This window comes from Camelina sativa, chromosome 5, assembly GCF_000633955.1.
Source record: "Camelina sativa cultivar DH55 chromosome 5, Cs, whole genome shotgun sequence".
Lineage (NCBI taxonomy): Eukaryota > Viridiplantae > Streptophyta > Magnoliopsida > Brassicales > Brassicaceae > Camelina > Camelina sativa.
This window is the reverse complement of record NC_025689.1, coordinates 6,101,947-6,117,467: the sequence shown is the minus strand read 5'-3', so window position 1 is coordinate 6,117,467 and position 15,521 is coordinate 6,101,947. Positions and strand designations below refer to the sequence as shown.

At 31.7% G+C, this 15,521-nt stretch overlaps 2 protein-coding genes across 3 annotated transcripts; one reads left to right on the top strand and one right to left on the bottom strand.

Moving 5' to 3' along the window:
- LOC104785765 (type I inositol polyphosphate 5-phosphatase 8-like) lies at positions 3,467 to 7,409 on the top strand. Of its 2 annotated transcripts, none has more exons than XM_010511030.2 (11): positions 3,467 to 3,606; positions 4,376 to 4,497; positions 4,614 to 4,698; positions 4,801 to 4,860; positions 5,372 to 5,456; positions 5,563 to 5,667; positions 5,765 to 6,146; positions 6,252 to 6,436; positions 6,532 to 6,637; positions 6,730 to 6,878; positions 6,971 to 7,409. In XM_010511030.2, exons 2-11 carry the CDS (start codon positions 4,474 to 4,476, stop codon positions 7,257 to 7,259), a joined length of 1,470 nt encoding a protein of 489 aa, XP_010509332.1. In that variant the 5' UTR covers positions 3,467 to 3,606; positions 4,376 to 4,473; the 3' UTR covers positions 7,260 to 7,409. The 2 variants fall into 2 exon arrangements, with proteins under 2 accessions (XP_010509332.1, XP_010509334.1); XM_010511032.2 differs by lacking the exon at positions 3,467 to 3,606 and adding an exon at positions 3,628 to 3,908.
- Positions 9,954 to 12,650, bottom strand: LOC104785764 (WAT1-related protein At2g37460-like). Its single transcript, XM_010511029.2, has 6 exons — positions 12,338 to 12,650; positions 11,419 to 11,481; positions 10,984 to 11,335; positions 10,745 to 10,906; positions 10,498 to 10,649; positions 9,954 to 10,412 (listed from the first exon to the last, which is right to left on the bottom strand). Exons 1-6 carry the CDS (start codon positions 12,535 to 12,537, stop codon positions 10,199 to 10,201), a joined length of 1,143 nt encoding a protein of 380 aa, XP_010509331.1. The 5' UTR covers positions 12,538 to 12,650; the 3' UTR covers positions 9,954 to 10,198.

Genomic DNA, 15,521 nt, shown 5'->3' with positions numbered 1-15,521 from the left:
CTACACATACCCGTAAAAATAAGCCACAGTTTGCAAAATGTTAAAAACTTTGTATAGTTTAATCCAAAGGGGGAAATATATAAGCGATAAAAACTAAAAAGTATGCACATTGGAAGCTTCTTCGACTAGTCAAACATCTAAAACTCCGAAAGAGCAATTAACTTAATAAGTTAATTAGCTTTGGAAGAGAGATTAATAATTGTTAATGCATCGGGGGACATGGATCTTCATCACTCCTTGTAAATGGATCGATAAGATCATATCCGTGATGAAAGAGACAGGAGATCAATAAATGCGAGAATTTAACCTACCTGATCTATATATGTTGCGTTAATATTCGGACCGTAGGATAAATCAGGACGTGTCGTCTGAGATTATGTGATTAGTTGGTTACTAATTATATTTAAATGCATGTTTGTGGAATTCTGATTTGCAACGAGACTATAATAATAAAAGCAGTTGGAACACATGTCCGAGTGTGGAGCACGATGACGATTCGTAGGTTTTTTTGTGGGTTAGTCAAAAGAAGCCCTTCCAAAGTTCAATTTTTACGAGGTTTCTTTTTTCACTACACACACATATAGGCGTCGGTATATATGGGCCGATGGCTCTAATAAAATATATTATTAGTAATAATAAAGAGGAGCAATAAAATGTTTAAAACGTTCAAGGAAATCAGTATTAGGTTTTTTTTAATCACTGCATGCAGAAGTATATCTATTAACTTAACATTCAAAAAAAAAAAAAAAAAAAGAGTCCAATAACTTCGTCTATTTTTTTTTGGGTGTAGACTGTAAAGATAAAATAATTGGCTGTAAACATATATAGTTTCGTAAGATTGCCGCCCTTTTACATGTTAGTTGGGTACTATAAAACTCGATACTTTCAAATATTTGCTATCCTTCCAAGTTTTAAAATGTCCCAATGGAACAATTTACTACACTCTTAACAGTTAGTCATTTAGTGATTGTATTTTTATATTTTCATGGCAGGAAATATGTTAATGACATAGGATTGGTAAGTTAAANACCAAATTCTCGGATACAAAATATGGATAATATGACGTACAGAATATCAAGAGATTGAAGACGATAATGAAAGATTACTTGTCGTTTGTGAGTCTAAAATCCGACGAGCATGTTAGATTGTTAGGTCGCCCGCATTATTTCAATCAATCTACACATACCCGTAAAAATAAGCCACAGTTTGCAAAATGTTAAAAACTTTGTATAGTTTAATCCAAAGGGGGAAATATATAAGCGATAAAAACTAAAAAGTATGCACATTGGAAGCTTCTTCGACTAGTCAAACATCTAAAACTCCGAAAGAGCAATTAACTTAATAAGTTAATTAGCTTTGGAAGAGAGATTAATAATTGTTAATGCATCGGGGGACATGGATCTTCATCACTCCTTGTAAATGGATCGATAAGATCATATCCGTGATGAAAGAGACAGGAGATCAATAAATGCGAGAATTTAACCTACCTGATCTATATATGTTGCGTTAATATTCGGACCGTAGGATAAATCAGGACGTGTCGTCTGAGATTATGTGATTAGTTGGTTACTAATTATATTTAAATGCATGTTTGTGGAATTCTGATTTGCAACGAGACTATAATAATAAAAGCAGTTGGAACACATGTCCGAGTGTGGAGCACGATGACGATTCGTAGGTTTTTTTGTGGGTTAGTCAAAAGAAGCCCTTCCAAAGTTCAATTTTTACGAGGTTTCTTTTTTCACTACACACACATATAGGCGTCGGTATATATGGGCCGATGGCTCTAATAAAATATATTATTAGTAATAATAAAGAGGAGCAATAAAATGTTTAAAACGTTCAAGGAAATCAGTATTAGGTTTTTTTTAATCACTGCATGCAGAAGTATATCTATTAACTTAACATTCATAAAAAAAAAAAAAAAAAGAGTCCAATAACTTCGTCTATTTTTTTTTGGGTGTAGACTGTAAAGATAAAATAATTGGCTGTAAACATATATAGTTTCGTAAGATTGCCGCCCTTTTACATGTTAGTTGGGTACTATAAAACTCGATACTTTCAAATATTTGCTATCCTTCCAAGTTTTAAAATGTCCCAATGGAACAATTTACTACACTCTTAACAGTTAGTCATTTAGTGATTGTATTTTTATATTTTCATGGCAGGAAATATGTTAATGACATAGGATTGGTAAGTTAAAAAGAGAAATTGTGTAACAAAAGTGGGTAAATTTGAATATTCTTATGGGAAAATAGCAAGTTTGAGGTAAAAGCAAAATAGTACACGTTTTCAAAAGAACTTAACTGATTTGACCAAGACATTTTAGTACGGTATGTGTCAACTCTGCCAATTGCAGTTTGGTTTGCAGTATTTTCCACGTCAGAAAACTTTTTTTTGTTGCTTTAAGGGAAAATAAAAAAAAAAACTAAAAATTGAATATCATAACCAAATTTATAGAAAGGGTATCACAAGGATTCAAATAAAGATTCTAGTATTTAGAACTCCAAATTTGGTAAAACTCAAAATGTTACATGTATAATACTGTGCTAAAAATGTTATTGTGTGCATTCTTATATACATATGAGGAAATATCAGTGCATCACATTTCATTTGTCTCTATAGGAGAGGACGACTGAATAATGTGTAAATTGTGAAATTAAATCCTACTTTTTTCTTAAATCCTACTTGTTTTAATTATATTCATAATTTCAAGGCTGAGACAAAACCGTGGGCTCAATGTGAAACTTGTCTATGAAGTCAACCATACAACTACAAGAGGATTCATCTGAGAGATGCGAAGGAGTTGACCGTAATTTTAAAATCGTTGGAAAATGCAATTTATGTACTCCAGAAATAAATTTATGTTAATGTGATTTTGAAGCGAGTCCATATCATGAATTGTTCATTTTTCAATTTCTAGTCGATTACTACGGACCTTTCACTTTAACTTATAATTTTTAAAATCGTATTATTTTAATAAAGAAATTATTATTTAATTTAAGTATATAATATATTTTAAATAGGTAAGTTAAAACTTTGAGTTTATTTTGTGAAAACTTAATAAATAAAAGGTACAATAGTAGACCCAAAAAAGTCTACAAGCTTTAACAAAATAATGAAAAACCGAAACCAAAAACACTTTTGATATAGTAAGACCTTTTTTTTTTTTTTTGTCGAAAATAAGACCTCTTCCTGATCCACAAACCTTTCCTACTTCTAGATCTCCCCACAGGCCATAGCCAAAGATATAGTAAGTTTCCAAAATTACAAATTTTATGATCACGATTACCATAAAATTTCTTACTAACCTTCCACCTCAGTACACCTTTGCATAGGTAATGTAAAGTATCATTAAATATTAAAAAAATATCACACATAAAATAAGGAATGTATTGGTCCAATCAGTCCACCTCTACACATAACACAACTTTTATAAATTCCATTTACAGCCGTATAAGCGCACAACGTTCCTCTTCATCCTTCGCAACTTTTCTCTCTCTCTCTCTCTGGGTCTCCCTCACACAAGTCTCTCCTCCTCAAAATTTAAACTGGCCCTTCTCCATTTTCGTTCACAAAACATTGTTTTGTATAACTTATACTCATGTAAGTCTATAGCTTCCCCTACAAATCTTACAATTATTACAGCTAATAAATCTGTAATTTACTTAAGTCGTTTTCGGACAAGACTATCTATTGTTTGAAACTCACAAATGTCTTCCCTTGAATTTTCCTCACCCTTTCGTCTTCTTTTACTTGCTCTGTTTTTTTCTCTCTTCATGATAGCTCTGTTTCCTTATTTCCCCTTTAACACTAACCATAGGAAAAAATGGTTTTGTTATCCTTCCTCTCATCGATCTCGTTATTGCACCTCCCTAGTTCAAAGATGGTTACGCTTCTATTTTCGGGTAATTAGTTTTTTATTTCTAAAACAAGAAACAAAGTTTCAGTTCTCGTTTACAAAACCTTATTCTCTGTTTTTTTCTCATGGCTTCATACGCATCATGGGCATGGCATGTGTTAATTAAATTTTTACAACATGCTTTTTAATACTATAATTCTCCCTTATTTAAGACTCTAGAACTGTTTATTTTTTTATAAGTAGTTAAGTTTTTAAAATATCTGTCTCCGATTCTCCTGCAACTAGGTTTTTTTCTATTTTCCCGTTGAATATCTTAGCTACTAGTATTATTTTTGGTTCAATTTGTTTGTCTGCGTTTTCTTTATTTTACATTATAATTTCTGTCTTTCTTGATCTTTGATTGGACCCAAATTGCTCAATAAATATTATTCATATAGTTATTAGTCATTATTTTTTCATTAATTTCGTTTTCTCTTACGCGTACTAATATCTTGCTTACCTCTTAATTTCCAGATCCTCATCCTTTATAAATCCTCGGATTCGTGGTTCTTGACTTTTGTACAAACAACAACGGTGGCGGAAAAAACAGCAGAGCGTTCTATTACAGAAATATGGGGAAGATCTTGAAATCTAAGGTACCCTTCTTTAAAACCACACATGTAGTTTTAGTTCTCTCTTTTTTTTTTGGTTAATAGTTTTTAGTTCTTTAAAATCATATTTTTGCTATAACCGGCTGCGTTTTGCTTTATAGGCTTCTTGGCCAAGGACCGTCGTGAGGAAGTGGCTAAACCTACGTAACGGCGCTTGCGAATTTCACTCAGATTACCCAGTCAAAGGTAGAGATATTGACTCGTACCGTTTTGGATATTTTTCTACGAACTACGTGCCGTTTTTAATATTTTCGTCGACTAACCGGATGTTTTTTTTGTTTCCACTAGTGAATATGGAGCCAAGGCGAAAAAGCTGCTCGGACATGATCGTGCCGGAAAATTTTCCAGGTAAAAATATATTTAAAAAAGCTCATGAATTTTACTATATTGTTATTGTGCATCGAAACGGCGTCGTATCTATGGTCCGTAAACCGTACTAGAACTGAGACAGTTCTCCGTACAATATAAAGCGTTTGGGTCCATCTTTAGTAGTAGGATTAGACATATGTGTCAAAGACTCAAAAACGACGGCATAATGGGATATTAAGGAACCTAGATTTTATTTTATCTATGAAAATCGTGTTTTGAGTTTTGACAAGTGATAAAATGAGATTAATTAGTTGTTAAGAAAAAAACAAAGAACACAATAGATTAGTTGTAATATCGGTCTCCACGTGAAGGGTGAGAGATGAGGACTTAGGCTATAAGTTAAAAAAAAAGTCGCAAGTTTTAGGTGTACTTGCTATTCAGAATTCACCAGTTTTTGTTTTATACATATCTTTGGCCGTTTATAATTTTTTATAATAATAATTAAGTACGTAATTAATTAAATTTTGTTTTTGTTTTGCGGTTGTAATAGGGTGGTTGGGCCAAGGAAATGGGGATTTAAAACAATCAACCGGTGAACAACATCTGACACGTGTTGATGACAAACTTGATCTCAAGTAATATATGGCTATGCTTTCATGATTAACCTATAAATTATCTTATTTTAAGTTACAATTAGCAATGGTTACTAACTTTGTAAGTTGTTTAATTGTTGATGATTAGAATGTTCGTGGGGACATGGAACGTGGGAGGGAAGTCGCCACATGAAGGATTAGACTTAAAAGATTGGCTTGAATCTCCCGTAGATGCCGACATTTACGTGCTAGGGTATGCTTATAATAACCATATTAACGAATTTTCTCCTACTTTTAATATATGGTTTGGACTAATTAATAATATCATATCATAATTTTGTTTTGTTTAGGTTTCAAGAAATCGTGCCATTAAATGCCGGTAATGTTCTTGGAGCCGAGGACAGTGGTCCAGCGGCTAAGTGGTTGTCTCTTATCCGAGAAGCCTTGAACAACAACAACAACAACAACGACCTTGAAGTTGTTAAAAATCACAGAACCTCCTTTGAACTTACGAAATCATCACAACAGCCCCGCTTCAGCTTCTCAGGTCTCTCGGATGATAACCCAATTCCATGCAATTCGACCCCTCTTCACGGATATAGCCTCGCGGCGAGTAAACAAATGGTGGGGATATTTTTGTGCGTATGGGTTAGAGATGATCTCCGGAAACGTATAACCAACCTCAAGGTTTCATGCGTTGGCCGTGGCATCATGGGATATCTTGGAAACAAGGTTAGTCCAAGATATGCATGCATATACGTTTCAATAGAGCTGATTCTAAGATATTTTGATATATGTTTATGCTTGGTAGCTAATTAGCGATGCAATCTTGTATAGGGCTCCGTATCCATCAGCATGTCGTTGCATGAGACAAGTCTATGCTTCGTTTGTACGCATCTTACGTCAGGAGAAAAAGAAGGCGACGAGGTCAGAAGAAACTTAGATGTGGCTGAAATATTTAAGAGGACAAGATTCTCACGTTCTTCTAAAGATTCTCGACCCGAGACAATAATGGACCATGAGTAAGTCTATGAAATATATATAATAACAGTTTGTTTATAAAAAATTTACGTTTCATTTAATTTATTAATCGTTTTGTTATGTGGTTATGTTACAGTAAAGTAATATGGCTCGGAGATTTGAATTATCGGCTAAGGGCGAGCAGTGACGTACATGAAAAACTTATAAACCATGATTGGGAAGCACTTCTAGAGAAAGATCAGGTACACAATTTTTTTTATGTAAACTTATTGGTTGTGTATATAAACTATTTATTTAAGAGTACCTAAACTAATAAAGCATGTTCTCTTTGCAGCTAAAGATAGAACAAAGTGCTGGTAGAGTTTTTAGGGGATGGGAAGAAGGCAAAATTTATTTCGCACCAACGTATAAATATCAAATAAACTCTGATAATTACGTTGTCCAGACCGGAAAATCAAAAGAAAAACGAAGAACTCCGGCTTGGTAAGATAATGAACATGCACTATATATTTTACAATAATGATGATTTTAAACTTTGTTTTTTTCTAACAATGTTTTCAAATTTTATTTTTCAGGTGTGATCGGATATTGTGGAAAGGTGACGGGATGAAGCAACTTTGGTACGTGAGGGGAGAGTCAAGATTCTCGGACCACAGACCGGTTCAATCTTTATTTTCGGTACATATTGACTTGACTCATAATCAATCGAACCGGAAAACTAAACCGGTTAACCAAAACCATCGTCCAAACCCGGTATTGCCTTATACGTGCCACGGGAAAGTCCAAGCTGAAGAGATCTTGTTGCTCACGCGTGCACAAAGTTGTATAGATACACAACCTAGACTTATATCGTCTGCTTCCTAATTTACTTTTGTTTTTTTGTTTCTATTTCTTTTTGGATGTTTTCATGTTGACACAAAGAAGAGATGAACACATGGATTCCTAGGATTGGACAGTGGAGCTTTCGAATTTGGCAAAAGCAAGATTGTTTAAATTATGTTAATATTGGGTTAACCTTTTTTTGTTTCTTCTTTCCCTCTATTAGCTAAGTTTTGGATTAGATCGAGATTAGATGTTGATTTTTAAAGTAAGTGGAACATATAAGCTTTTGTTTATTAAAGTAAGAATTGAAAAAATATATTTTCCGGCACACACTTAGTAGACCCAAACATGAAAAGCCCAAATCACTGGAGCCGAGCCTCTCGGCTCTCCTCGTATAAATTTTCTCACCTGTTTGCACTTCATTCTTCGCAGTGCTTACTATTTACAGAATTGTCCTCTAAATAGTTAATTTGTCAGAAACACCCAATAACAGAGTATAAACTTTTAAAATTGATCAATTAAACCCAAAATTTAATTTCCAACTTTTAGATGTCACAAACATAAAACTATACTTCCTCCGTTTTAATTTAATTTGTCGTTGTAGAACTTAATTTTTTTTTCATAATAGTTGTGCTTTTAGATTTTCAATGCAGATGTTTGGTGAATATTCTAGTTTTATCCTTGTTGTTTTAAGATTTTGACCAACAAAAAAGTTATAAAATATATTAATAATAAGCAAAACAGAAAATTTAATAGTTTTCTTAATTTTTGTGCAAAAATCTTTAACAACAAGTAAAAATATCTAGAGAGAGTAATAATTAGCATAATGATTTTTATTGGAAAAATGATTGCCAGCTACGTCAAGTATAGGCCAACACATCGCCACACATACAAACAATATAAATGTTTTGTTAGCTACATGAACTATTGTCATTATATAAGGACATGCATAAACAAACATGAGTTATGTGTACAACACCATAACCATCTAATTCCGATGATTTGTTTGCCGGAATCCGGCGTTGACCAATATTGACCGGCGTTGACCAATTTTTTTTTTTCATAAACAATAAAAATCAACAAAATAATTACATAACTTTACTAAAAGATTATATAATAAAATTTTACTACAAAATAGTATAACATATATACATTTTCCTTTTGTAAATTCAAAAGTTAGTTTTAAATTTTATACCATATTATATTTATTATATACAAAAGGGAAATGTATATTTGTCATGTACCATATTATATTTGTTATATACAAAAGAAAAATGTATATTTGTTATAATACTTTGTAGTAAAATTTTGTTATATACAAAAATTTCCTTTTATATAACAAATATAATATGATATATAACAAATGATGAGACATATAATTTTTTCTTAAAATCTTTTGGCTTAAAAATGTTCATAGACTTTTTATAATTGAGTCTAATTTGTTTTTTTTTGTTAAAGTATATTGTACCTTGCTATATAACCTTTGATTTACCATTATTTTTATATACTTGTTATATAAAAATATTTAATAGCATGCTACATAATAAAATATAATAGGGTATACAAATGATATGGTATAAAATTAAAAACCAAATTTTGAATTTATAAAAGGAAAATGTATATTTGTTGTATTATTTTGTAGTAAAAATTTATTATATAATTTTTAGTAAAGTTATGTAATTTTTTTAAACTTTTGTTTTTTTTAAACTTTTGTTTTTTGTAAAAAATAAATAAAATTTTTAATTTTTTGATCAATACCGGTCAACATTGGTCAATGCCGGTCAATACCGGTCAACACCGGATTCCGGCAAACAAATCATCGGAATTAGATGGTTATAATGTTGTACACATAAATCATGTTTGTTTATGCATGTCCTTATGTAATGACAATAGTTCATGTAGCTAACAAAACATTTATATTGTTTGTATGTGTGGCTATGTGTTGGCCAATACTTGGCGTAGCTGGCAAACATTTTTCCATTTTTATTCAATTTCTTCGCTTGTATAGGTAGTATAAGAAAATACACAACATATGGTGTGCATCACATGCCTCAAAGATTATGCTCTGTTCTGCTCATAATTAAGTTATCGTATGTCTACAATCTAAATCCTAAATCCCTAATTATCCCTAATTATATCAGTGATTATTTCACTATATATTCTTCCCGGGGATAGGCATGATTAGGTACAATTTCCAGGTCTACGTTTCCCATCCATACAAAGTATCGACAGTTCTCCATTCCTCTGAGGTAAGCTACATGAATTATGCATATCACTAAAACGACTCTGCCTCTAACAGATTTTTTTGTTTTGTTAATTAGTTAATATGAGTTAGTTATATTCATCAAATTTATGATGAATTTTTAATAATATTCAGAAATCAGAACTCAAAAGTTATTTTTAAGGGCTCTCATTGAGAATGCTAAAATCTACTCTTCGCTTCTTACTTTGTTCACTATGTTTCTACTTCTTGTAGAGATTACCGCTCTTTGTAATGAAGGTAACCGGGACGTTGTAGGGTTTTACTAGTCATGAGTCATGAACTCTGGTTTAGACACTATTAGGAAAACTCTTAGCTCCAATGCAATCTTTTTTTTTTCTTTTTCCTTAGACCATGGTAAGTCTGTATGAGCGTGTCTTATGGTAGAATTTTGCCATTACAATTTTTTTCAATGATATTTTGAAGCACAAAGGTGGTTAAATAAGGTCACCTTTGAGAGAATTGCAACTTCACTGTCAATAAATTTTCTCCTGTACTGGTAATTCATTTACCATATTTCATTGTATATATACGGCATGAATAACATAGTTTTATCATATAAATTTTGCACTTCCTCTTGGACAGTTTTTTTGTTCTCTCCATGGTAGTTAGCAATTTTTTTTTCTACAGTTTCTCTGATACATAATTGGAAACTAGTAGAAAATCTCTAGTACGTTCTGACTCCTCCATGAAAAACATTTTTGTCGACATACTTGTTGAGTTAGACTGAATCTACAATTGTTGTTCTCTGTTCTCCTTGCTTGCTGATTGTAATGACTTCATGATCAATATTATTCTTCCCAATTCCGCTTAGTTCTAGCTTTGGTTGTGTTGATGGATCAATTGTTAGCGGCGTGGATTGATATTTGTAATCTTTGCCTTTGCCCCATATCACAAGGTATAACCCTCCACATATAACCACCGCACCAAGAACCCTGCCAAAGAAACAAAATATTTTCACTACAATCATTCTGATTTTGATAGTTAAAGCTCATGTTTGATGTTTGGTGATTTCCTTACCTTCCAAGATACATCTGCTCTGCAAAGATGATGGTTGACATAATCGCTACTATGATCATACATAGAGGACTAAAAGCTGTTACAAACACAGGACCTCTAGTTTTCATCACCACTCCTCCAACATAGTAAGCCAATGCTGAGCATACTATCCCCTGCACACATTTTAGATCCAACAATTTATTTTATTAAATATAATTAATGATGAATAATCCACTGGCTTATTGGGATATGTATGAATGAATCTTACACTATAGGTGGATGTAAGAAGTTTAGTATCCCAACCAATGGCCCAAGCACTAGGATTTCCTTTTTCCATCACTAATGCCACGACCGTTCCTTCTATTGTCCCCATTAGGCATATCCATGCTGTGAGAGAAAGCTCAGCCGGGTATGTTCTCAGTGTAACTGCCTGATGAAAACATTGATTCATTTGTCAAAATCAACCCATAGCTGTATTATTTTGTAAGTAGAGAGAATTTAGCTTACTTGAAGAATCATGAAACATGCATAGCTAAAACAACCAATTGTGACCAATACTGCTCCTTTGATGGCGCTGTGAATATCAGTCCCATCTGTGTTTTTTGAAGATATTCCTTTGGTCCAAAAGAGATCAAGAACCGGGCCTTTAACAAGTGTCATGATCATGGCTCCTCCAACTGTAGCCAACGTCCCAATCACCTTCCCCGCGCTCCTGATGCATCGTAGCTTCACTCTTTCGAGTCCGAATATATAGGCAAGCACAAAAGTGATTGCGGGTAGGACATTGTACATGGCCGTTGCAAATGTAGCGGTAGTGTATTTCATCCCTAGATAGTATAAGTTCTGATCGATCACTGGCCTATATTATTACAAAATTGTTTATTAGATCAAGTTAAGAAAAGGAAAAAAAATATAATGAAATGAAGAACAAAAAATTATTACTCGAGTAAACCAAGGAGTGATATCTTGAAGAATATCATCAGTGTCATCTTCGGTCTCACCTTCCTGTTTTTATTTAAAATCGAATTTGATCAGAAAACTGAAAATTGATTAGAACATGAACTATGCATAAGCTTAGAATCATTTCAATTTGGTTCCTAGACTGACAAGAAATTACTAGATTACAAGTTCACAGTTACTAAAGCATACACACTTTTAGATTAAGCACTTAATGTTGAATTAGTATATCTTTTTTTTTTGCAAAAAGAAACACTAAAATAATTGTAAGGACTCACATTCAATGCATGATAATGACAGAAGCCACAGAAAAGCAAATATAAAACGGTTGCAAGTATTTTGTCTTTTAACATATGAGTGACCACTTCTTATCATCATATATTACGTCAAAAGCCTCATTCTTTCTTTTTGCTATAATTTCATTCATCCTTCCAACACACCAAACGTCCATGCAAGCACCACCCACATTTTTTTGACATAAACAACTCAACAATAAATATGTATACACATGATTTAACCTAAAATTTCTTTAGTGGAATATGACCACCAGAGTTTCTTTGCGTTTGTGTTTGCATTTCTATTCTATCATGATCATAGATATACCATCACATAGAAACACAAAGGTAGCCTAAAAGATTTTTGTATTGCAAACTCTGTTCCTAATATTGATCAGACTTGATATATATATCCTGCTATCCTGCTATCATGGTCCTGAAACTACTCAATATAATTTGGTATCAACTATAATTCCCAACAATTCTACCTTTTTTTTTATTTCTTCAAAATAAACACAAACGTAAAAAGAATGAAATCTTCGTGTAGATGATAATTTGATGTAGTGGTTCAAACAAAACATTGAACTATGTTGATCTAAATAGCAGGGAAGATAGAGAATAGTACGTACTTGTCGAAGTAGAAGGCGAAGGGGGCCATAACGATGGTAGCAACAGCATGACGGTAAACAACAAGGACGTAATTGCTCATGCCTTTGTTTAGAACAGCCTTTGACAGAATATCCATTCCCGCTAGTCCTACTTGCAATACTACCATTGAAATGAATGGCCTTGCCTTCTCCATGCAATCCCTCTTCTTTACTTCCTCCATCCTAATAACTTAGGATCAAGAATTTAGTTTGATTATATTTTAAAGTAGTAGCAATATAGATATATGAAGATATTTCTTTTCAATTGAATGAGTTGTTATGTTTTGTCTTGGTTATCTCTCTTTATATAGAGCCAAAAGATAAAGGATGTGATGTGAACATTCATTTCTCTACGGAAACTTATACGTCTATAATTTGTTTTAGTGTAAATATTTTATTATAAAAGTATATCCGTAATTTTTCTTTTTGTAAATTTTCAGACAAGTTGTCCAATTCCTTACTCTTAAATCATGGGACGTATTTCTCTGCCTTATCGACTAAAACCATACAAAGATACAAAATTTTGTAACTTGTAAAATATAATTCTTTGGGTTCGCATATTTGATCGAATTTGATTGCACGTTAGCTGTAATCAAATATATATTCTCTAATTAGATTCATTTTCTTCATGATAATATTCTAGTGTGCGAAGTATACAGTTAGGTTTTAACTATATGTTATATTGATAATTATGTCAACTACCATAATGTAAATCCACAGAAAAGATGCATTTATCAATGTTCTCGACCAAAAAATTCGCTGAAACAATGTCATGCATATTCGTTTACTAATACATTATTTTCCTCGGTTGTACAAAATAAAACATAGAAATGTCCTAAGCAGATTTTTTTTAATGTTCCCATATATCATTTGATGAATGGTCGCCTAACTCTAGCAGGAGAGGTGTTGATGCATCGAGCTCTTTCTAGTATAAAGTATAAACTAAGTAAATGATTAATGAGTCACAGTATACCGACACTGTTGGGTAGAGTGATCATTGGTTACATTTTGTTTTTTTTTTTTGCTTTTTTCCTTTTTATTAAGTTATTTTCTAATTTATTTTAGTTCATGGAATATTTATTGATGTAAGTGGGTATAATCGCCAATATTTTGGGTCATTTGCACTGTTCCCAGTTTGCCACTTAGTTTCTGGTGGAAACACTTTCATTATTTTCTTACATGTAATTTTATTTTATTTTTGTAAAGAAGGATCGGTTCGGTTGCGTTTTTGATTCATTATTCTGCACTTGGCAGGTATATATGAACTATTCACGATATAAGACATATATCAAATTTAAAGTTGGTTGACAACTAGGTTGTATGAAACGGAAACATATACGCGAAAGCAAAACGTTTTAGAAACACATATATATATTTACATATATATATGATATATAATAAAAAATTATATTAAAAGAAATATTTGAAACAACAAAAATTCAAAACAGAAATATTAAATTGTTATTTTAAAACACTACTAATATTATATTTATATGTATAATAAATTTTTATATTTTCAAATTATCTATTTATCAAGTTTTTAAACAAAAAAAGTTTCTATCGTGTTTCAAAATTGGGAATGAAGTTTTCATCGTATTTCCAAATAAAAAATTTTCAGTAATTGTGTTTCTGTGTTTTATTTCCGTGTTTTCACGAGTTTGTGTTTCTGAAACGTTTCAAAAACGAGAAAGAGACTTCAAAAATAATTTTCATGCAACAAAAGTTGACAAAAAGCTGAGAAGCTGCAGTTGGCTAATGAATAAAGATATATTATAATCTTTTAGATTTTATATAATACGTACGTGCTATTATGTGAGTTGCAGTGAGCTCAATTTATGTGATATTGATTGATCTAATATAAATTAAAATTTTGATGATGAAATTTTAGATGACGCATGTACTAATTTTAGATTTGTAGATATTAAATGTTATTAAACAATTTAAAGTGTCACATGCTTTTTTTTTTTTTTTTTTTTTGGACAAAAAATTTAAAGTGTCACATGCATGTAGTAATTTTGACTGATAGGCGATTTGTAGATTTTTTTCGTAACACTATTTTCTTTTCATTTTTTGGTGTTGTTATACATATAAATGTGGTGGAGCTCTAGTACTATCCAATATCCAATACAAATTACATGATTATTTGATAAATATATGTTCATATACATTATACAAGTAGAGAAATAACAAGAAGATACAAAAAAAGATTAAGTTTAATTACAATACATCCTAAGGCTATACATGTGTCTCTAGAGACATATGTAATTATTATTTTTATCAAAATAAAATTTTGAACCAAAAGGAAACATGAAAAGAAAAAACTGTCAAGAAACGATATTACTTATCTTCGCTTGGTTTAAAGTTGAGTCAAAGTCACAGATACATGCATAAACCTTTTATATATGTCGTGTGTATATGAAAAAAAAAAAAAATCTTATACATACACATAAGATTGTAATTTTACCAAATCCTTAAACGTTGACGTTTACGTACTTTGTAAGAACCAATAAGAGACGTGCAAAATAACACTGGGATTCTAAATATACATCTTCTTTCCCTTTTGAGCTAACAAAAAGTAAGATTCCGTGTGGTGCACCGATCTTAAAAAAAAAAAAAAAAAAGATAAGAGATTGGGAATGAATAAATTGCAATGATTTAAAAGAAATTTTTTTCTTGATTGAAGGTAAGGTATGATTTTTGATTAACGTCTCTCCTTTCTAACCATTTGATACTATATTTTCATATATAAACTCACTTTGTGCTATATATTTTGGCACTTTTATTATACAATTATGAAGGCTGAAACGTTCATAGAGAAGTTTTATAAGAAGACTATTGCATATCACTGTACTATACATAGGGTTATTGTATATTGGTTTTATATGAGATCGTGAGAACACAAGATACATTATGGATTTAACCTCCGACTAATAATAAAACCAATAGGTGATGTTTACACCAAAGAAAACTTTAATGATATCTGCATAAATTTTTAGATAAAACGTCTTAACTTAGGATTGTATATATATACGAGTCTATACAATGTCGTTTTTTCTTGCGGGCCAACCTTTGGATGACCTATAATATCCTCTCCTAGTCCTAGATATATATGTGGGCAAACGATACGAAACCGCATATATAAGGCTGTTTTTGAAAGCTCCAAATT

Excerpts from the sequence above, each read along its gene's own strand:
- LOC104785764 (XM_010511029.2), bottom strand. The coding sequence starts at position 12,537 with ATGGAGGAAGTAAAGAAGAGGGATTGCATGGAGAAGGCAAGGCCATTC. Across the intron at positions 10,907-10,983 it reads CATGTTTCATGATTCTTCAA|GCAGTTACACTGAGAACATA; the intron begins GTAAGCTAAATT and ends TGTTTTCATCAG. Across the intron at positions 10,413-10,497 it reads GAGCAGATGTATCTTGGAAG|GGTTCTTGGTGCGGTGGTTA; the intron begins GTAAGGAAATCA and ends TTTCTTTGGCAG.
- LOC104785765 (XM_010511030.2), top strand. The coding sequence starts at position 4,474 with ATGGGGAAGATCTTGAAATCTAAG. Across the intron at positions 4,498-4,613 it reads GGAAGATCTTGAAATCTAAG|GCTTCTTGGCCAAGGACCGT; the intron begins GTACCCTTCTTT and ends TTTGCTTTATAG. Across the intron at positions 5,668-5,764 it reads GCCGACATTTACGTGCTAGG|GTTTCAAGAAATCGTGCCAT; the intron begins GTATGCTTATAA and ends TGTTTTGTTTAG.